This window comes from Pristiophorus japonicus, chromosome 9, assembly GCF_044704955.1.
Source record: "Pristiophorus japonicus isolate sPriJap1 chromosome 9, sPriJap1.hap1, whole genome shotgun sequence".
Taxonomy (NCBI): Eukaryota; Metazoa; Chordata; class Chondrichthyes; family Pristiophoridae; genus Pristiophorus; species Pristiophorus japonicus.
The window spans coordinates 228,949,302-228,971,769 of record NC_091985.1 but is presented as its reverse complement, the minus strand read 5'-3'; the positions used below and the strand labels follow the sequence as shown (position 1 = coordinate 228,971,769).

The following is a 22,468-nucleotide window of genomic DNA, read 5'->3' as shown; positions in this document are numbered from 1 at the left end:
CTCTCTCTCTCCTCACTCCCATTCCCCTCTCTCCCATTCCCCACTCTCTCACCCATTCCCTCCTCTCTCTCCATTCCCTAGCTCACTCCCATTCCCCCTCTCTCTCTCCCCATTTCCCCCTCACTCTCTCTCATACCCCCCCTCTCTCCCATTCCCTCTCTCTGTCCATTCCCCCTCTCTCTCTCCCATTCCCCCTCTCTTCCATTCCCCCTCTCTCTCTCCCCATCCCCCTCTCTCTCTCCCAATCCCCTCTCTCTCAAGTTCCCCCTCTCTCTCTCCCACCCCCCTCTCTCTTCCATTCCCTCTCTCTCTCTCTCTCTCCATTCCTCTCGCTCTCTCTCTCCCATTCCCCCCTCTCTCTCTCTCCCATTCCCCCTCCCCTCTCTCTCCCATTCCCCTCTCTCTCCCATTCCCCCTCTCTCTCCCAATCTCCCCCCGCTCCCATTCCGACTCTCTCTCTCCCATTCCCCCTCTCTCTCCCATTCCCCTCTCTCTCCCATTCCCCCTCTTTCTCCCATTCCCCCTCTTTCTCCCATTCCCCCTCGCTCTCTCCCATTCCCTCTCTCTCTCTCCCATTCCCTCTCTCTCTCCCCATTCCCCCTCTCTCTCTCCCATTCCTCTCTCTGTCTCATTCCCCCTCTCTCTCCCATTCCCCCCTCTCTTTCCCATTCCTCCTCTCTCTCTCCCATTCCCTCTTTCTCTCTCCCATTCCCCCTCTCTCTCTCTCTCTCTCGCATTCCCTCTCTCTCTCCCATTCCCCTCTCTCTCACCAATTGCCCTCTCTCTCTCTCCCATTCCCCCTCTCTCTCTCCCATTCCCCCTCTCGCTTCCATTCCCCCACTCTCTCCCATTCTCTCTCTCTCCCTCTCTCTTTCCCTCTCTCTACCTGTCCCTCCCTCCCTCTCTCCCTCTCTCTACCTGTCCCTCCCTCCCTCTCTCCCTCTCTCTCTCTCTCTTCCAGTCCCTATCTTCCTCCCCCTCTGTCCCTCCCTCCTTCCCTCCCTCTCTCTCTCACCGTCCCTCCCTCTCTCTCTCTGTCCCTCCCTACCTCTCTCTCTCTCACTGTCCCTCCCTCTCTCTCTCTGTCCCTCCCTCCCTCTCTCTCTCACCATGCCTCCCTCTCTCCCTGTCCCTCCCTCCCTCCCTCTTTCTCTCCCTGTCCCTCCCCTCTCTCTCCCTTTCCATTTAATACCCTCTCAGATATGGATGTCTGTCCCCAATTGCAGGAAGACCTATTGCAACCAGAGACTGAAGATCCTCAGCTCCAAGTTCCAGCTCCACCTGCTGGTCAATGAGAAGAAGGAGTTTGTTGATCTGCAGGTTGCCTCACACAGTGACTTTTACAACGTGGGCAAGGTGGGTTCACCAGGGCATCCCCCCCTCTTCCCCCTCCCCCTCTCCTCCCCCTCTCCTCCCTTCCCCCCTCCCCCTCTCTCTCCTCCCCCTCTCTTTCCCCCCTCTCTCCCCCTCCCTCCCTCTCTCTCCCCCTCTCTCTCTCTCTCTCTCCCTCCCTCCCTCTCTCTCTCCTTCTCTCTCTCCCTGTCTCTCTCCCTCTCTCTCCCCCTCTCTCTCCCTCCCTCCCTCTCTCTCCCCCTCTCTCTCTCTCTCTGTCTCCCTCCCTCCCTCTCTCTCTCCTTCTCTCTCTCCCTGTCTCTCTCCCTCGCTCTCCCTCTCTCTCTCCCCCTCTCTCTCTCTCTCTCTCCCTCCCTGCCTCTCTCTCTCCTTCTCTCTCTCTCTGTCTCTCTCCCTCGCTCTCCCCCTCTCTCTCCCCCTCTCTCTCTTATTCTCACTCTCTCTCTGCCTCTCCCCCCTCTCTCTCTCTGTCTCTCTGATTCTCTCTCTCCCTCTCTCTCTCTCTCAGTGCCTCACCCCAATCACCTAACTCTCCCTCTCCTGACCCCCACAGGTAGACACACACATCCATGCTGCGGCCTGCATGCACCAGAACAGCCTCCTGAAGTTCATTCGCAAGACGTACCAGCGGGATTCGGAACGTGTGGTGCGGGAGGTCGGTGGCAAGAAGTCGACACTCCGCGAAGTCTTCCAATGCCTCAAACTTAATCCCAACAACATGGACATTGATGCCCTCAACATGCACGCTGTAAGACTGAGCTCCTGGTGGTAAAATATCAACCCAAGCTCACCAACACTCCAGACCAGGATAGGGCCAGGCTCCATGCCCCGGCCTGGCAGGAAAGGCCCAGACTCCATCTTTGGCCGAGTAGGAAAGGCCCAAGCTCCATTCACAGCATAGCAGGAAAGACCCAGGCTCCATTCACAGCCTAGCAGGAAAGGCCCAGGCTCCATTCACAGCCTAGCAGGAAAGGCCCAGGCTCCATTCACAGCATAGCAGGAAAGGCCCAGGCTCCATTCACAGCATAGCAGGAAAGGCCCAGCCTCCATTCACGGCCTAGCAGGAAAGGCCCAGGCTTCATCCCCAGCCAAGCAGGAAAGGCCCAGGCTCCATCCCTGGCCTAGCAAGAAAGGCCCAGGCTCCATCCCCGGCCTAGCAGGAAAGGCTCAGGCTCCATACCCGGCTTAGCAGGAAAGGCCCAGGCTCCATTCACGGCCTAGCAGGAAAGGCCCAGGCTCCATTCACGGCCTAGCAGGAAAGACCCAGGCTCCATTCACAGCCTAGCAGGAAAGGCCCAGGCTCCATTCACGGCCTAGCAGGAAAGGCCCAGGCTCCATCCCCAGCCTAGCAGGAAAGGCCCAGGCTCCATCCCCGGCCGAGCAAGAAAGGCCCAGGCTCCATCCCTGGCCTAGCAGGAAAGGCCCAGGCTCCATTCCCGGCCTAGCAGGAAAGGCCCAGGCTCCATTCATGGCCTAGCAGGAAAGGCCCAGACGAGGGCTGAGTTATCCTGATCTCACACCCGATGTAGTTCCGTAATTTCTATGTAAAGGGTCTGGCCGCTTTCTGTGACACCTCCTCTATTAGTTACTGATCCAGTTCTGATTTCACATTTTCAGGACCGTGAAACCTTTCAGAGATTCGACAGGTTTAATGAAAAGTACAATCCAGTCGGGGCGAATGAGCTTCGTGCTTTGTACCTCAAAACCAACAATTACATCAAGGGCGAGTATTTCGCAGAACTCATCAAGGTAAGAGTCTGAGAGACACCAGTCAGTGTATAGATATCTCCCTGAGAGAGAGCGGTCTGAGAGACACCAGTCAGTGTACAGATATCTCCCTGAGCGGGAGGGGACTGAGAGACACCAGTCAGTGTACAGATATCTCCCTGAGGGAGAGGGGACTGAGAGACACCAGTCAGTGTACAGATATCTCCCTGAGGGACAGGGACTGAGAGACACCAGTCAGTGTACAGATATCTCCCTGAGGGAGAGGGGACTGAGAGACACCAGTCAGTGTACAGATATCTCCCTGAGGGAGAGGGGACTGAGAGACACCAGTCAGTGTACAGATATGTCCCTGAGGGAGAGGGACTGAGAGACACCAGTCAGTGTACAGATATCTCCCTGAGAGAGAGGGTCAGTGTTATGTATGCAATAAAGGCACAAACTGAGTACTGTTTAACTAAGCAAGGTACACCCTTTGCTCTACTTTATTATGGCCCAAAGTGCCTGACTCTCAAAATGGCTGGCCTTTTATACCAGAGCAGCACATTGTGCGTGCTGCTCAGTGGGCTCCAGCAATGACACCATCTGGTGACTACAAACAGCATGTACATACATGACAATACCCCCCCTCTGAGATCTTATCACAGTCTTTCACAGGTTGAGACCGTCTCAGTTCGATTCCAGCCTTGGGTGAGTGTGCGGGGTCTGTTGTGGCTGGGGGCTGGATGACTGACTTGTTGGGGGTGGCAGTGGCCATGTCAGGAATTGCAAATCCATTTTTATTGAACAAGTCCGTGATGGGAATTCCAGGTTCACTGATGACCCTTGAGTCCACTGAAGACTGCTGGTAGGTTGGTTGGTCGTCGACGGTTTCTTCCTCCGACTGCTCTGACTCGTCTGTGTGCCTCAGCTTTGTCTGATCCATGTGTCTCCTGCAAGTTTGCCCATTCTTGAGCTTAATAACAAATACTCTGTTGTCCTCCTTGGCCATGACCGTACCAACGATCCATTTGGGACCCTGACCAGAGTTCAACACATACACAGGATCATTAACAGAAATCTCGCGTGACACAGTTGCGTGATCGTGGTACCCTTGTTGACTCTGTCTTCTGTATTCAACATGATTATTTAAATCTGGGTGTACCAGAGATAGCTTGGTCTTAAAACCTCTTTTCATCATGAGTTCAGCAGGCGAGAGCCCTGTGAGTGTGTGGGGTCTTGTCCTGTAACTCAGCAGTATGCAGGACAAGCGGGTCTGCAGTGACCCACGGGTTACTCTCCTCATGCTTTGTTTGATAATTTGTACTGCACGTTCTGCTTGCCCGTTGGACACAGGATTGAACGGTGCTGACCTTACATGTTTTATGCCGTTAAGTTTCACAAACTCCTGAAACTCCTGACTGGTGAAGCACCACCCATTGTCACTCACCACCATGTCAGGCAGACCATGTGCGCGAACATGACATTGAGATTCTCTATGGTTGCCGTGGACGTGCTGGATGACATGATTATACATTCTATCCACTTCGAATAAGCATCCACCACCACTAAAAACATCTTGCCCAGGAAGGGACCTGCAAAATCTACATGGATCCTGGACCAAGGTTTGGATGGCCATGACCACAGACTCAGCGGCGATTCTGCTGGTGCTTTGCTGAGCTGCATGCAAGTGTTGCACTGATGCACGCATGCTTCCAGCTCAGAATCAATTCCTGGCCACCATACATGGGACCTGGCGATGGCCTTCATCATCACTATACCAGGATGTGTGCTGTGTAACTCATGCAATATGCAATCTGCTTGACTAGACAGTTTGTCCTTGCGACAAATGTACAGTTTGGCCTCCTCGCACATTTGCTTTAGGTATGGCAGACCAATTCCCTTTGAGGATGCAACCCTTTACCACCGATTAAAATCAGGTCCTGGCTGGTTCAGGTCTTAACTTGTTGAGCCGTGACAGGGGTACCTTCACTCTCAAAAGCATCCATGATTAACATTAGATCCGCTGATTGTGGCGTTTCCACCTCCGGTGTGGGCAACGGCAACCGGCTCAAAGCATCGGCACAATTCTCTGTGCCAGGTCTGAGGCGAATGGCATAATCATAGGCAGATAATGTCAGCGCCCACCTTTGGATGTGGGATGAAGCGTTGGTATTGATACCTTTGCGCTCGAAAAACAACGAAATGAGCGGCTTGTGATCGGTCTCTAATTCAAACCTCAGACCGAACAGGTATTGATGCATCCGTTTAACACTGTACACACATGTTAAAGCTTCTTTTTCTACCATACTGTAGGCGCTCTCTGCTTTAGACAAACTTTTGGATACATACGCAATAGGTTGAAGTTTCCCCGACTCATTGGCTTGTTGTAACACGCAACCAATTCAATATGACAATGCGTCACAGGCCAAAAGTAAATGTTTACATGGGTCATAATGTGCCAGCAACTTGTTCGAGCAAAGCAGATTGGTGGCATTCTCGAAAGCTCTGTCTTGCGATGCGCCCCACACACAGTTGTTGCCTTTTCTCAATAGCATGTGCAGTGGTTCAAGTAAGGTGCTCAATTTAGGTAGGGAATTACCAAAGTAGTTGAGTAGACCCAAGAACGAACACAGCTCCATCACGTTCTGCGGCTTGGATGCATACTTGATGGCTTTGGTTTTCACGTCAATAGATCTGATGCCATCAGCGGCGATTTTCCTCCCGAGGAATTCGACCTCCGGTGCCATGAAGACGCACTTCGAGCGTTTAAGTCTGAGTCCCACTCTGTCCAAACGCAGTAGAACCTCTTCTGGGTTGTTCATTTGTTCCTTGGAGTCACAACCGGTGATCAGGATGTCATCTTGGAACACGACGGTTCGGAGAATGGACTTCAGTAGACTTTCCATATTCCTCTGGAATATTGCTGCAGCCGAGCGAATTCCGAAAGGGCACCTGTGGTAAATAAACAGTCCTTTGTGCGTGTTAATGCACGTAAGTCTCTTCGATGTCTCGACCAACTCCTGTGTCATATAGGCCGACATCAAGTCCAATTTTGTGAATGACTTCCCTCCGGCTAGCGTCGCAAACGAGTCATCAGCCTTTGGTAACGGGTACTGATCTTGTTTTGAAACCCTGTTGATCGTAGCCTTGTAGCCTCCACAGATTCTGACTGTGCCATCGCTTTTCAGCATGGGAACAATGGGAATGGCCCATTCATTAAATTCGACTGGTGATATGTTCCCTTCACGCTGGAGTCTGTCCAGTTCAATTTTGACCTACTCCCTCATCATATACGGAACTGCCCGAGCTTTATGATGGACGGGTCTTGCATCTGAGTCCTCATGGATCTGCACCTTGGCTCCCGTGAAGTTGCTGATACCCGGTTCGAACTGCAAGGGGAACTTGCTCGATACTTGGGCACATGTATCTTCCTCCGATGACAACGCCTTTATGTTGTTCTAGTTGCATCTGATTTTCTCCAACCAGCTCCTGCCGAGCAGCATTGGGCCATTGCCTGGAACCATCCACAGCAGTAACTCGTGAACCGAACCGTTATATGACACATTCATTTGTGCACTGCCAATCACCTTTATCAGTTCTTTGGTGTACGTGTGCAGCTTGGCATTAACAGGGCTCAGCCTGGGCCTCACAGTCTTAGTATCCCACAGCTTATTAACTGCCCTCTCGTTCATGATCAATTGACTCGACCCTGTGTCCAGTTCCATCGATACCTGTATCCCGTTAAACTTCACGTTAATCAAAATTGGTTTACTCTTGGTTATGAAAGAGTACAGTCCATACACTTCCTCCTCTGGCATCTCCGGATCTGCGCTAGTCTAACTCTCATCCCCCATGTGGTGTGTCGCAGCACGCTTGCTCATCTGCGGACACTTGCGCTGGAGATGCCCCACTCTCAGACAGCCTTTGCAACTATATTGCTTAAATCGGCACTGCTCGTGCCGATGATTCCCTCCACAACGCCAACACGGAGAAGTCGGATACATTCCCGCTGGCGGACTTTGGGCAACCACAGATTTCGCGAACGCAGCTGGATAGGCCCTGCCATGTGCCGCTCTGCCCAACGCCGAATCAATCGCATTTACAGTACTTGCCGAGGTTCGGTTCTTCACCGATATTTGCTTTAGACTCCTGTCAGTCATCATACATGATTGAGCGATCTGGATGGCCCTTTTTAAATCCAACTCCTCCACCGCCAGAAGTTTGTGCACGATCACCTCATGGTTGATACCGATAACAAAGTAGTCCTGCAGCATGTCTGCCAACACCGTCCTGAACTTGCACGGTTCCGCTAGATGTCTCAGGTTGGCAAGGAAATCCACCACGCTCTGGCCCTCCGATCGAACGTGTGTATAAAACGTGTATCTCGAGATGATGATGCCGTTGTCTGGCTTGAGGTGCCCCTGTACCAATGAGTAGATTCTTTATCAGACCGTAGATCTTTGAACCGCACACACTGAGGAACACAGCCTGGCGCTGATCTGCATCGTCGACCCCCTTCAGTTTGTTGGCCACGAAGTACTGGTTCAGCTCACAAAGTCTTCCCAACCTTTTCCCTCCAGGAATCGCTCCAAAAATACAATAATTCTCATTTTGCAAACAAAGATTCTTGTATTCTCGTCGCCAAATGTTATGTATGCAATAAAGGTACAAACTGAGTACTGTTTAACTGAACAAGGTACAACCTTGGCTCTGCTTTATTGCGGCCCTAAGTGCCTGACTCTCAAAATGGCTGGCCTTTTATACCAGAGCAGCACCATGTGAGTGCTGCTCAGTGGCCTCCAACAATAACGCCATCTGGTGGCTACAAAAAGCGTGTACATACATGACAGACTGAGACACCAGTCAGTGTACAGATATCTCCCTGAGGGAGAGGGGACTGAGAGACACCAGTCAGTGTACAGATATCTCCCTGAGGGAGAGGGACAGAGAGACACCAGTCAGTGTACAGATATCTCCTTGAGGGAGTGGGGACTGAGAGACACCAGTCAGTGTACAGAAATCTTCCTGAGGGAGTGGGACTGAGATACACCAGTCAGTGTACAGATATCTCCCTGAGGGAGAGGGGACTGAGAGACACCAGTCAGTGTACAGATATCTCCCTGGGGGAGAGGGACTGCGAGACACCAGTCAGTGTACAGATATCTCCTTGAGGAAGAGGGACTGAGAGACACCAGTCAGTGTACAGATATCTCCCTGAGGGAAAGGGGACTGAGAGACACCAGTCAGTGTACAGATATCTTCCTGAGGGAGAGGGACTGAGAGACACCAGTCAGTGCACAGATATCTCCCTGAGGGAGAGGGGACTGAGAGACACCAGTCAGTGTACAGATATCTCCCTGAGGGAGAGGGACTGAGAGACATCAGTCAGTGTACAGATATCTCCCTGAGGGAGAGGGGACTGAGAGACACCAGTCAGTGTACACATAGCTCTCTGGGGGAGAAGGGACTGAGAGACACCAGTCAGTGTACAGATATCTCCCTGAGGGAGAGGGGACTGAGAGACACCAGACAGTGTACACATAGCTCTCTGGGGGAGAAGGGACTGAGAGACACCTGTGAGTTAATATCTCTGTGATTTAATATTATTCTTGTGCCTCTAGGAATTCTCGGATTCCCTCGATGATGCCACCAATCAGTTTGCTGAGCTCCGGTTGTCGATTTATGGGAGCAATCCCAACGAATGGAAGGCTCTCGCTGATTGGTTCATTGATCAGAAGGTCTACTCTCCAAAGATCCGATGGATGATTCAGGTGCCGAGAATCTAGTGAGTGAAACCTCGGGATCGTCAGGATAGAGATACCTGGCAGCAGTTCAGAGAGAGAGAACGAGGGAGAGAGGGATAGCGAGAGAGATAGAAAGAGGGAGAGAGAAATAGAGATAAATCAAGAGCGAGGGAGAGAAGAGATAGATACGTGAGATAGAGAGGTAGAGATAGAGAAAAAAGGAGACAGATAGAGAGAGAGGAAGAGTGAGATAGTGCGAACATAAGAAATAGGAGCAGGACTTGGTCCCTCGAGCCTGCTCCGCCATTTAATACGGTCATGGCTGATCTGATCATGGACTCAGGCCCACCTCCCCGCCCGCTCCCCATAACCCCTTATTGCTTATCGGTTGAGAAACTGTCCATCACTGTCTTATATTTATTCAATGTCCCGGCTTCCACAGCTCTCTGAGGCAGCGAATTCCACAGATTTACAACCCTCTGAGAGAAGAAATTCCTCCTCATCTCAGTTTTAAATGGGCATACCCTTATTCTAAGATCATGCCCCCTAGTTCTAGTCTCCCCCATCAGTGGAAACATCCTCTCTGCATCCACCTTGTTAAATTCCCTCATAATCTTAGACATTTCGATCAGATCACCTCTCATTCTTCTGAATTCCAATGAGTACAGGCCCAACCTACTCAACCTTTCCTCATAAGTCAACCCCCTCATCTCTGGAATCAACCGAGTGAACCTTCTCTGAACTGCTTCCAATTGTGTTCCTAACACAGATGAGACTGCACACAGGAAGGTTAAAGTAACAGTGACCTCAGTCTTTATTAAGATACTCCAGAGTGAGGAACAGGCTTATATCCAGTGCTCCCAAGGGATGCTGGGATCCCTTGGGACTTCAGGGGATGTGCTCCCTGGTGGCGGAATATGGGACTGCATGCTTTACAGATACACAACATCAGTTCCCCCCAAAGTCAAAGTGAAAACTATTTACAAGGTGAGGCGGTTGGGAGCCTTTCTTTCCCTGGTGGACCGCCTCAGTACAAATGTCTGTTCTGGTGTGTTGGCTGTGCCCTCGCTGGGCTGGCGTGTTATTACATAAGAACATAAGAACATAAGAATTAGGAACAGGAGTAGGCCATCTAGCCCCTCGAGCCTGCTCCTCCATTCAAAAAGATCATGGCTGATCTGGCCGTGGACTCAGCTCCACTTACCCGCCCGCTCCCCGTAACCCTTAATTCCCTTATTGGTTAAAAATCTATCTATCTGTGATTTGAATACATTCAATGAGCTAACCTCAACTGCTTCCTTGGGCAGAGAAGTCCACAGATTCACAACCCTCTTGGAGAAGAAATTCCTTCTCAACTCAGTTTTAAATGTGTCCCCTAGTTCTAGTCTCCCCTACCAGTGGAAACAACCTCTCTGCCTCTATCTTGTCTATCCCTTTCATGATTTTAAATGTTTCTATAAGATCACCCCTCATCCTTCTGAACTCCAACGAGTAAAGACCCAGTCTACTCAATCTATCATCATAAGGTAATCCCCTCATCTCCGGAATCAGCCTAGTGAATCGTCTCTGTACCCCCTCCAAGGCTAGTATATCCTTCCTTAAGTAAGGTGACCAAAACTGCACGCAGTACTCCAGGTGCGGCCTCACCAATACCCTATACAGTTGCAGCAAGACCTCCCTGCTTTTGTACTCCATCCCTCTCGCAATGAAGGCCAACATTCCATTCGCCTTCCTGATTACCTGCTGCACCTGCAAACTAACTTTTTGGGATTCATGCACAAGGACCCCCAGGTCCCTCTGCACCGCAGCATGTTGTAATTTCTCCCCATTCAAATAATATTCCCTTTTACTGTTTTTTTTCCAAGGTGGATGACCTCACATTTTCCGACATTGTATTCCATCTGCCAAACCTTAGCCCATTTGCTTAACCTATCTAAATCTCTTTGCAGCCTCTCTGTGTCCTCTACACAACCCGCTTTCCCACTAATCTTTGTATCATCTGCAAATTTTGTTACACTACACTCTGTCCCCTCTTCCAGGTCATCTATGTGTATTGTAAACAGTTGTGGTCCCAGCACCGATCCCTGTGGCACACCACTAACCACCGATTTCCAACCCGAAAAGGACCCATCTATCCCGACTCTCTGCTTTCTGTTCGCCAGCCAATTCTCGACCCATGCTAATACATTTCCTCTGACTCCGCGTAACTTTATCTTCTGCAGTAACCTTATGTGTGGCACCTTATCGAATGCCTTTTGGAAATCTAAATACACCACATCCATCGGTACACCTCTATCCACCATGTTTGTTATATCCTCAAAGAATTCCAGTAAATTAGTTAAACATGATTTCCCCTTCATGAATCCATGCTGCGTCTGCTTGATTGCACTATTCCTATATAGATGTCCCGCTATTTCTTCCTTAATGATAGCTTCAAGTATTTTCCCCACTACAGATGTTAAACTAACCGGCCTATAGTTACCTGCCTTTTGTCTGCCCCCTTTTTTAAACAGAGGCGTTACATTAGCTGCTTTCCAATCCGCTGGTACCTCCCCAGAGTCCAGAGAATTTTGGTAGATTATAACGAATGCATCTGGTATAACTTCCGCCATCTCTTTTAATACCCTGGGATGCATTTCATCAGGACCAGGGGACTTGTCTACCTTGAGTCCCATTAGCCTGTCCAGCACTACCTCCCTAGTGATAGTGATTGTCTCAAGGTCCTCCCTTCCCACATTCCCGTAACCAGCAATTTTTGGCATGGTTTTTGTGTCTTCCACTGTGAAGACCGAAGCAAAATAATTGTTTAAGGTCTCAGCCATTTCCACATTTCCCATTATTAAATCCACCTTCTCATCTTCTAAGGGACCAACATTTACTTTAGTCACTCTCTTCTGTTTTATATATCGGTAAAAGCTTTTACTATCTGTTTTTATGTTTTGCGCAAGTTTACCTTCGTAATCTATCTTTCCTTTCTATATTGCTTTCTTAGTCATTCTTTGTTGTCGTTTAAAATTTTCCCAATCTTCTAGTTACCCACTAACCTTGGCCACCTTATACGCATTGGTTTTTAATTTGATACTCTCCTTTATTTCCTTGTTTATCCACGGCTGGTTATCCCTTCTCTTACTGCCCTTCTTTTTCACTGGAATATATTTTTGTTGAGCAGTATGAAAGAGCTCTTTAAAAGTCCTCCACTATTCCTCAATTGTGCCACCGTTTAGTCTGTGTTCCCAGTCTACTTTAGCCAACTCTGCCCTCATCCCACTGTAGTCCCCTTTGTTTAAGCATAGTACGCTTGTTTGAGACACTACTTCCTCACCCTCAATCTGTATTACAAATTCAACCATACTGTGATCACTCATTCCGAGAGGATCTTTTACTAGGAGATCGTTTATTATTCCTGTCTCATTACACAGGACAAGATCTAAGATAGCTTTCTCCCTTGTAGGTTCTGTAACATACTGTTCTAAGAAACAATCCTGTATGCATTCTATGAATTCCTCCTCCAGGCTACCCCGTACGATTTGATTTGACCAATCGATATGTAGGTTAAAATCCCCCATGATTACTGCCGTTCCTTTTTCACATGCCTCTATTTTTCCCTTGATTATTGTCCGCCCCACCGTGAAGTTATTATTTGGGACCTATAAACTATGCCCACCAGTGACTTTTTCCCCTTACTATCTCTAATCTCCACCCACAATGATTCGACATTTTGTTCATTAGAGCCAATATCATCTCTCACAATTGCCCTGTTATCATCCTTTATTAACAGAGTTACCCCACCTCCTTGTCTATCTTTCTGAATTGTCAGATACCGCTGTATGTTTAATTCCCAGTCTTGGCCATCCTGCAATCACGTTTCTGTAATGGCCACCAAATCATACCCATTTGTAATGATTTGTGCCGTCAACTCATTTACTTTATTTCGAATGCTGCGTGCGTTTAGGTAGAGTGTTTTAATACTAGTTTTTAAACCATAATTTTTAGTTTTGACCCCTCCTGCAGCCCTTTTATATTCATACATATTGTCCCTTCCTATCACCTTGTGGTTTACACTTAGCCCAGTGCTACTCTGCTCTGTTGCCTCCTGCCTTTTGCATTCTTTCTTGGGGCCCTTTTATCTGCGCTCTCACCCACTCTAACTAGCTCAGAGCCCTCTCCTGGGTTCCGAATACTCCTCGCATTGAGGCACCGAGCTTTCAGGCTTGCCTTTTTATTGCACTTTGACCCTTTAGAATTTTGCTGCACAGTGGCCCTTTTTGTTTTTTGTCTTGGGTTTCTCTGCCCTCCACTTTTACTCATCTTCTTTCTGTCTTTTGCTTCTGTCTCCTTTTTGTTTCCCTCTGTCTCCCTGCATTGGTTCCCATCCCCCTGCCATATTAGTTTAACTCCTCCCCAATAGCACTAGCAAACACTCCCCCTAGGACGTTGGTTCCAGTCCTGCCCAGGTGCAGGCCGTCCGGTTTGTACTGGTCCCACCTCCCCCAGAACCGATTCCAATGCCCCAGGAATTTGAATCACTCCCTGCTGCACCACTGCTCAAGCCACGTATTCATCTATGCTATTCTGCGATTCCTACTCTGACCAGCACGTGGCACTGGTAGCAATCCCGAGATTACTACTTTTGAGGTCCTACTTTTTAATTTAGCTCCTAGCTCCTTAAACTCGTCTCGTAGGACCTCATCCCTTTTTTTACCTATGTCGTTGGTACCAATGTGCACCACGACAACTGGCTGTTCTCCCTCCCTTTTCAGAATGTCCTGCACCCGCTCCGAGACATCCTTGACCCTTGCACCAGGGAGGCAACATACCATCCTGGAGTCTCGGTTGCGGCCGCAGAAACGCCTATCTATTCCCCTTACAATTGAATCCCCTATCACTATCGCTCCCCCACTCTTTTTCCTGCCCTCCTGTGCAACAGAGCCAGCCACGGTGCCATGAACTTGGCTGCTGCTGCCCTCCCCTAATGAGTCATCCCCCTCAACAGTACTCAAAGCAGTGTATCTGTTTTGCAGGGGGATGACCGCAGGGGACCCCTGCACTACCTTCCTTGCACTGCTCTTCCTGCTGGTCTTCCATTCCCTATCTGGCTGTGGACCCTTCACCTGCGGTCAGACCAACTCGCTACACGTGCTACTCACGCCATTCTCGGCATCGTGGATGCTCCAGAGTGAATCCACCCTCAGCTCCAAATCCGCAACACAGGGCTGCGAGGTGAGCCTGACCTTGCTGGGCTGTTGGGCGTGATGGGTTCGATTTCCTGGTCCGGGATGGTGTCGTTGATCCTTTGGGTATGTGTTGTGGGCTCGAAAAAGGTGGTGTCTGCTGTGGGTTGTTCAGGGCAGTCTGTGAACCGCAGCCTCGTTTGGTCCAGGTGCTTTCTGCAAATTTGTCCATTGTCTACTTTGACGACAAACACCCTACTCCCTTCTTTAGCTATCACCGTGCCCGCGATCCACTTGTGACCATGTCCATAGTTTAGCACAGACACAGGGTCATTCAGATCAATTTCCCGTGACACAGTGGCGCGACCATCATTTACATTTTATTGCTGCCGCCTGCTCTCTACCTGATCATGCAGGTTGGGGTGAATCAGCGAGAGTCTGGTTTGAAGTGTCCTTTTCATGAGTAGCTCAGCCGGGGGCACCCCTGTGAGCGAGTGGGGTCTCGTGCGGTAGCTGAGCAGTACTCGGGACAGGCGGGTTTGGAGTGAGCCTTCTGTGACTCGTTTAAGGCTCTGTTTGATGGTTTGTACTGCCCGCTCTGCCTGCCCATTGGAGGCTGGTTTAAACGGGGCCGAGGCGACATGTTTGATCCCATTGCGGGTCATGAATTCTTTAAATTCGGCACTGGTGAAACATGGCCCGTTGTCACTGACCAGTATGTCAGGCAGGCCGTGGGTGGCAAACATGGCCCTCAGGCTTTCAATGGTGGTGGTGGCGGTGCTTCCTGACATTATTTTACATTCAATTCATTTTGAAAAAGGACGCACCATCACCAGGAACATTTTACCGAGAAACGGGCCCGCATAGTCAACATGGATCCTCGACCATGATCTGGAGGGCCAAGACCACAAACTTAGTGGTGCCTCTCTGGGCGCGTTGCTCAACTGAGCACATACGCTACATTGCCGTACACAGGACTCTAAGTCAGAGTCGATACCGGGCCACCACATGTGGGATCTGGCTATCGCTTTCATCATTACTATACCCGGGTCTGTGCTGTGGAGATCCGAGATGAACGTCTCCCTGCCCTTTATGGGTAGCACTACGTGGTCACCCCACAACAGGCAGTCTGCCTGAATGGACAGCTCGTCCTTTCGCTGCTGGAACGGCTTGATTAGCTCTTGCATTTCAACGGGGATGCTGGCCCAGCTCCCATGCAGTACACAGTTTTTTACTAGGGACAGCAGAGGATCTTGGTTGGTCCAAGTCCTAATCTGGTGGGCCGTGACAGGTGATTTATCATTTACAAATGCTTCCATGACCATCAACAAGTCTGTGGGCTGCGCCACCATCAACAAGTTTGCAGGCTGCGCCATTTCCACCCCTGTGGTGGGCAATGGTAGCCGACTGAGAGCATCCGCACAGTTCTCGGTGCCTGGCCTGTGGTGGATGGTATAGTTATACGCTGATAGCACGAGTGCCCACCTTTGTATGCGGGCTAAGGCATTAGTATTTATCCCCTTGTTTTCAGTGAACAGGGATGTGAGGGGCTTGTGATCGGTTTCCAGCTCAAATTTGAGGCCAAACAGGTACTGATGCATTTTCTTTACCCCGAACACACACGCTAATGCCTCTTTCTCGATCATGCTGCAGGCCCTCTCGGCCTTAGACAAGCTCCTGGAGGCATAGGCGACAGATTGCAACTTCCCCGCAACGTTAGCTTGTTGTAATACACACCCGACTCCGTACGATGACGCATCACATGCTAGCACAAGTCTTTTACACGTGTTATACAATACAAGCAGCTTGTTGGAGCATAAAATGTTTCTGGCTTTCTCAAAAGCAATTACTTGTTTTTTTCCCCATACCCAGTTCTTACCTTTATGCAATAACACATGTAGGGGCTCTAAGAGGGTGCTTAACCCTGGTAGGAAGTTACCAAAATAGTTGAGGAGTCCCAGGAACGACCGCAGCTCCGTGACGTTCTGTGGCCTGTTCCTGATAGCCTCTGTCTTGGCGTCTGTGGGCCGAATGCCATCCGCCACTATCTTTCTCCCCAAAAACTCCACTTCTGTTGCCATGAAGACGCATTTCAACCTCTTCAGCCACAGCCCTACGCGATCCAGTCGCTGGAGGACCTCCTCCAGGTTTTGTAGGTGCTCGACGGTGTCCCGACCAGTGACCAATATGTCGTCCTGAAAAACCACCGTGTATGGTACCGACTTGAGTAGGCTCTCCATGTTTCTCTGGAAGATCGCTGCAGCTGACCGAATTCCAAACAGGCATCTGTTGTAGATGAACAGTCCCTTGTGCTTGTTGATGCAGGTGAGGTCCTTCGAAGACTCCTCCAGCTCCTGCATCATGTAGGCCGAAGTCAGGTCGAGCCTGCCTCCTGCTAGCGTCGCAAATAGGTCGTCTGCCTTAGGTAGCGGGTATTGATCCTGTAGTGAGAAACAATTAATAGTTACTTTATAATCGCCGCAAATCCTGACCGTGCCATCACTTTTGAGTACTGAAACAATCGGGCTGGCCCACTCGCCGAATTCCACTGGGGAGATAATGCCCTCGCGTTGCAGCCTGTCCAGCTCGATTTCCACTCTCTCCCTCATCATGTGAGGTACCGCTCGCGCCTTGTGGTGAATGGGTCGTGCCTCTGGGACCAAGTGGATCCGTACCTTCGCCCCGGAAAAGTTTCCAAAACCTGGCTCAAAAAGGAAGGAAATTTGTTGAGAACCTAGGTACATGAGGCCTCATCGACATGTGATAGCGCTTGGATGTCATCCCAGTTCTAGCAGATTTTGCTCAGCCAGCTCCTTCCAAGCAGTGTGGGGCCATCGCCCGGGACAATCCAGAGTGGCAGTTCATGCACTGTGCTCTCGTAGGTGACCTTGACCATGGCGCTGCCCAGGACAGTGATGAGCTCTTTGGTGTACGTTCTCAGTTTCGTGTGGATGGGGCTCAGGGCTGGTCTGAGTGCCTTGCTGCACCACAGTCTCTCAAATATCTTTTTATTCATGATGGATTGGCTAGCGCCAGTGTCCAGTTTCATGGCTACGGGTAAGCCATTCAATTTTACATTAAGCATTATAGGTGGGCATTTCGTCGAAAATGTGTGCACCCCATGTACTTCAGCATCTGCCTCCTCTCTCTCAGGCTCGAAATTGCTTTGATCCACCATGGACCATCTTCCTCTGCCACGTGGTGGTTAGCAGGTTTTGCAGAGCTTGCAGCTCATGTGCAAGCTCGTTGGAGGTGCCCCATTGTTCCACAACTCTTGCAAACATACCCTTTGAAGTGGCATGAATAGGCTGAATGGAAGCCTCCACAATGCCAACAAGGTGTGAATTGCCTTGCGTTCATACTTTGTTGCGGAATCTGAGTCATCTGTGTCACCTGAGGCATGCTACCAGTTGCAGACTCGTGGTTTCTGCCCTGTACATTTCTGCTCGCAAACACAGTTCCAGTTATTTTATGAACATTGCTAGCCCTTGTGTGCTGAGAGATTTGTTTGGTGTTATCACTGGTGGACATAAACGCCTGTGCTATCGCAATGGCCTTACAGTCAAAAGTTTTTGTAGTATGGTCTCGTGGCCAATGCCCAGTACAAAAAAGTCTCTGAGCATCTGCTGCAGGTAGCCATCAAACTCACATTGTCCTGCAAGTCGCCTTAGCTCGGTGACGTAGCTCGCCACTTCCTGACCTTCAGATCGCTGGCAAGTGTAGAACCGATACCTCGCCATCAGCACACTCTCCCTCGGGTTAAGATGCTCCCGAACCAGTGTACATAGCTCCTCATATGACTTATCTGTGAGTTTCACCGGAGCCAGAAGATTCTTCCTGAGGCTGTAGGTCGGTGCCCGGCTGACTGTGAGGAGGACCGCTCTCCTTTTTGCAGCGCTTCCTTCTCCGTCCAGCTCGTTGGCTACAAAGTACTGGTCTAGCCATTCGACATAGGCTTCCCAGTCCTCACCAGGATGCCCACAGTTTGCTGCATCTTTGCGTTGGATTCGTATACTCGTCGCCAGTCATTGTGTTCCTAACGCAGATGAGGCTGCACACAGGGAGGTTAAAGTAACAGTGACCTCAGTCTTTATTAAGACACTCCAGAGTGAGCAACAGGCCTTAGGGGCCGGCTTATATATAGTGCTCCCAAGGGATGCTGGGATCCCTTGGGACTTCAGGGGATGCGTTCCCTGATGGCGGAATATGGAAGTGCATGCTTTACAGATACACAACACCTTCAAAGCAAGTATAACCTTTCGTAAACATGGAAGCCAAAACTGAACACAGTATTCCAGGTGTGGCCTCACCAATACCCTGTATAACTGTAACAAGACTTCCCTGCTTTTATACTCCATCCCCTTTGCAATAAAGGCAAGATTCCATCGGCCTTCCTGATCACTTGCTGTACCTGCATACTAACCTTTCGTATTTCATGCACAAGTACCCCCAGGTCCTGCTGTACTGCAGCACTTCGCAATTTTTCTCCATTTAAATAATAACTTGCTCTTAGACTTTTTCTGCCAAAGGGCATGACCTCACACTTTCCAATATTATACCGCATTTGCCAAATTTTTGCCCACTCACTTAGCCTGTATATATCCTTTTGCAGATTTGTTGTGTCCTCCTCACACATTGCTTTTCCTCCCATCTTTGTATCGTCAGCAAACTTGGCTAATTTAATACAGATTATAAATAGTTGGGGTCCCAGCACTGATCCCTGCGGCACTCCACTAGTTACTGATTGCCAACCTGAGAATGAATCTTTTATTTCGACTCTCTGTTTTCTGTTAGTTAGCCAATCCTCTATCCATGCTAATATATTACTCCCAACCCCGTGAACTTTTATCTTGTGCAGTAACTTTATATGTGGCACCTTGTCAAATGCCTTCTGGAAGTCCAAATACACCACATCCACTGGTTCCTCCTTATCTACCCTGTTCCTTACATCCTCAAAGAATTCCAGCAAATTTGTCAAACATGACTTCCTCTTCATAAATCCATGCTGACTCTGCCTGACCGAATTTTGCTTTTCCAAATGTCCTGCTACTGCTTCTTTAATAATGGGCTCCAACATTTTCCCAACCACAGATGTCAGGCTAACTGGTCTGTAGTTTCCTGCTTTTTGTCTGCCTCCTTTTTTAAATAGTGGCGTTACATTTGCAGTTTTCCAATCTGCTGGGACCGCCCCAGAATCCAGGGAATTTTGGTAAATTACAACCAATGCATCCACTATCCCTGCCACTACTTCTCTTAAGACCCTCGGATGTAAGCCATCAGGTCCAGGAGATTTATCCGCTTTTAGTCCCATTATCCTACTGAGAACCACCTCCTTAGTGATTGTGATTGTGTTAAGTTCCTCCCCGCCCACCCCCATAGCCCCTTGACCATCCACTGTTGGAATATTGTTAGTGTCCTCTACTGTAAAGACTGATACAAAATATTTGTTCAGAATTTCTGTCATCTCCATGTTCCCCATTACTAATTCCTCGGACTCATCCTCTAAGGGACCAACATTTACTTTAGTCACGCTTTTCGTTTTTATATACCTATAGAAACTATAGAGATGGAGATAGAAAGAGAGAGATAGAAAGAGAGAGATAGAAAGAGAGAGAGACTGGGAGATAGAGAAAGAGGGAGAGAAAGAGAGATAGAGAGAGGGAGGGAGTTTTAGAGAGAGAGGTAGAGAAAGACAGGAGATAGAGAAAGAGGGAGAGAGGGTGAGAGAGATAGAGATAAAGGGAGGGCGAGAGATGGGGAGAGAGTGAAATAGGCAGTTAGAAAGTGAGATCGAGAGAGAGAGTGTGACGTGGAGATAGAGAAAGAGGGAGAGAAAAGAGATAGAGATAGCAAGATACGGAGATGGAGAGAGGGGAGGAGGCAGAGAGAGAGGGAGGGAGAGAGAAATGGAGAAAGTTGGAGATTGAGAGAGGGAGATAATGAGACAGAGACCGTGAGACTGAGGGAGAGATAGCGAGAAGGAGGCACTGACAGAGGTTGCAAAATTGACAGAGAGAGATAGAGAGAGACAGGCAGTGACGGAGAGAGAGAGAGAGAGACACAGGCAGTGATGGAGAGGGAGAGGGGGAGAGAGAGATGGGGAGGGGGAGAGATGGGGAGGGATATGGAGGGAGAAAGAGATGGAGGGGGAGAGATGGTGGGGAGGGGAGATGGAGAGATGGAGAGGGGCTGGGGAGAGATGGAGAGATAGAGAGAAACAGGGAGAGAGAGAGAGACAGGCAGTGACAGGGAGAGATGGAGAGGGAGAGAAAGAGAGAGAGAAAAAGATTTGGATTTATATAGTGCCTTTCATGACCACCGGATGTCTCAAAGCGTTTACTGCCAATGAAATACTCATAGAATCATAGAAACATAGAAATTTACAGCACGGAAGGAGGCCATTTTGGCCCATCGTGTCTGCGTCGGCCGACAAACAGCTATCCAGCCTAATACCACTTTCCAGCTCTTGGTCCATTGCCCTGCAGGTTACTGCACATCCAAGTACTTTATAAATGTGGTGAGGGTTTCTGCCTCTACCACCCCTTCAGGCAGTGAGTTCCAGACCCCCCACCATTCTCTGTGTGAAGAATTTTCCCCTCATATCCCCTCTAAACCATCTACCAATTACTTTAAATCTATGCCCCCTGGTTGTTGACCCCTCTGCCAAGGGAAACAGGCCCTTCCTACCACTCTCTCCAGGCCCCTCATAATTTTGTACACCTCAATCAGGTCTCCCCTCAGCCTCCTCTGTTCCAAAGAAAACAGACCCAGCCTATCCAATCTTTCCTCATAGCTAAAATTCTCCAGTCCAGGCAACATCCTCGTAAATCTCCTCTGTACCCTCTCCAGTGCAATCACATCCTTCCTGTAATGCAGAACTGCACGCAGTACTCTACTTGCAGCCTAGCCAGTGTTTTATAATAAGAACATAAGAACATAAGAACATAAGAATTAGGAACAGGAGTAGGCCATCTAGCCCCCCTTCAACAAGATCATGGCTGATCTGGCCGTGGACTCAGCTCCACTCACCCGCCCGCTCCCCGTAAGCCTTAATTCCCTTATTGGTTAAAAATCTATCTATCTGTGATTTGAATACATTCAATGAGCTAGCCTCAACTGCTTCCTTGGGGAGAGAATTCCACAGATTCATAACCCTCTGGGAGAAGAAATTCCTTCTCAACTCGGTTTTAAATTGGCTCCCCCGTATTTTGAGGCTGTGCCCCCTAGTTCTAGTCTCCCCGACCAGTGGAAACAACCTCTCTGCCTCTATCTTGTCTATCCCTTTCATTATTTTAAATGTTTCTATAAGATCACCCCTCATCCTCCTGAACTCCAACGAGTAAAGACCCAGTCTGCTCAATCTATCATCATAAGGTAACCCCCTCATCTCTGGAATCAGCCTAGTGAATCGTCTCTGTACCCCCTCCAAAGCTAGTATATCCTTCCTTAAGTAAGGTGACCAAAACTGCACGCAGTACTCCAGGTGCGGCCTCACCAATACCCTATATAGTTGAAGCATAAGCCCCTGCTCTTATATTCTATGCCTCGACTAATAAAGGCAAGTATTCTGTATGCCTTCTTAACCACCTTATCTACCTGGCCTGCTCCCTTCACGGATCTGTGGACATGCCCTCCAAGGTCCCTTTGTTTCTCTACACTTCTCTGTGTCCTTTCATTTAATGTGTATTCCATTGCCTTGTTAGCCTTCCCGAAATGCATTATATCACATTTCTCTGCATTGAATTCCATTTGCCACTGCTCTGCCCACCTGATCAGTTGATTGATATCTTCCCGCAGTCTGCAGCTTTCTTCTTCATTATCAACCACACAGCCGATTTTAGTATCACCTGCAAACTTCTTAATCATACCCCTTATATTCAAGTCTAAATCATTGATATATATCACAAAAAGCAAGGGACCCAGCACTGAGCCCTGCGGAACCCCATTGGCTACAGTCTTGCAGTCACAAAAACACCCATCAACCATTACCCTTTGCTTCCTGCTTTTTGAGCCAATTTTGGATCCAACTTGCCACTTTGCCCTGGATCCCATGGGCTTTTACTTTCAAGACCAGTCTGCCATGTGGGACCTTAGCAAGAGCTTTGCTAAAATCCATATACACTACATCGTAAGCACTGCCCTCATCAACTATCCTTGTTACCTCTTCAAAAAATTCAATCAATTTAGTCAGACACTTAATAAATCCATACTGATTGTCCTTAATTAATCCGTGTCTTTCTAAATTAAGATTTATTCTGTCCCTCAGAATTTTTTCCAATAATTTTCCCACCACCGAGGTTAGGCTGACTGGCCTGTAATTACTCGGTCTATCCCTTTCTCCCTTTTTAAACAAGTACTTTTGGAGTGTAGTCACTGTTGTAATGTCGGAAGCTAAGGAGAGAGATAGGGAGAAAAAGAGAGGGGGAGAGAGAGAGAGAGGGAGGGAGAGAGAGAGACAGAGACAGTAATGGAGGGAGAGGGAGAGAGAGAGAG

At 49.1% G+C, this 22,468-nt stretch overlaps 1 protein-coding gene across 1 annotated transcript in view; it reads left to right on the top strand.

Moving 5' to 3' along the window:
• Positions 1 to 1,206: 1,206 nt before the first annotated feature.
• LOC139274190 (AMP deaminase 3-like) overlaps positions 1,207 to 22,468 on the top strand; it is a 128,568-nt gene continuing 107,306 nt past the window's right edge. Inside the window, exons 1-4 of the mRNA XM_070891224.1 lie at positions 1,207 to 1,356; positions 1,907 to 2,101; positions 2,971 to 3,102; positions 8,682 to 8,845. Of these exons, the coding sequence (XP_070747325.1) occupies positions 1,207 to 1,356; positions 1,907 to 2,101; positions 2,971 to 3,102; positions 8,682 to 8,845 (641 nt within the window). The remainder of the gene's footprint in view (positions 1,357 to 1,906; positions 2,102 to 2,970; positions 3,103 to 8,681; positions 8,846 to 22,468) is intronic.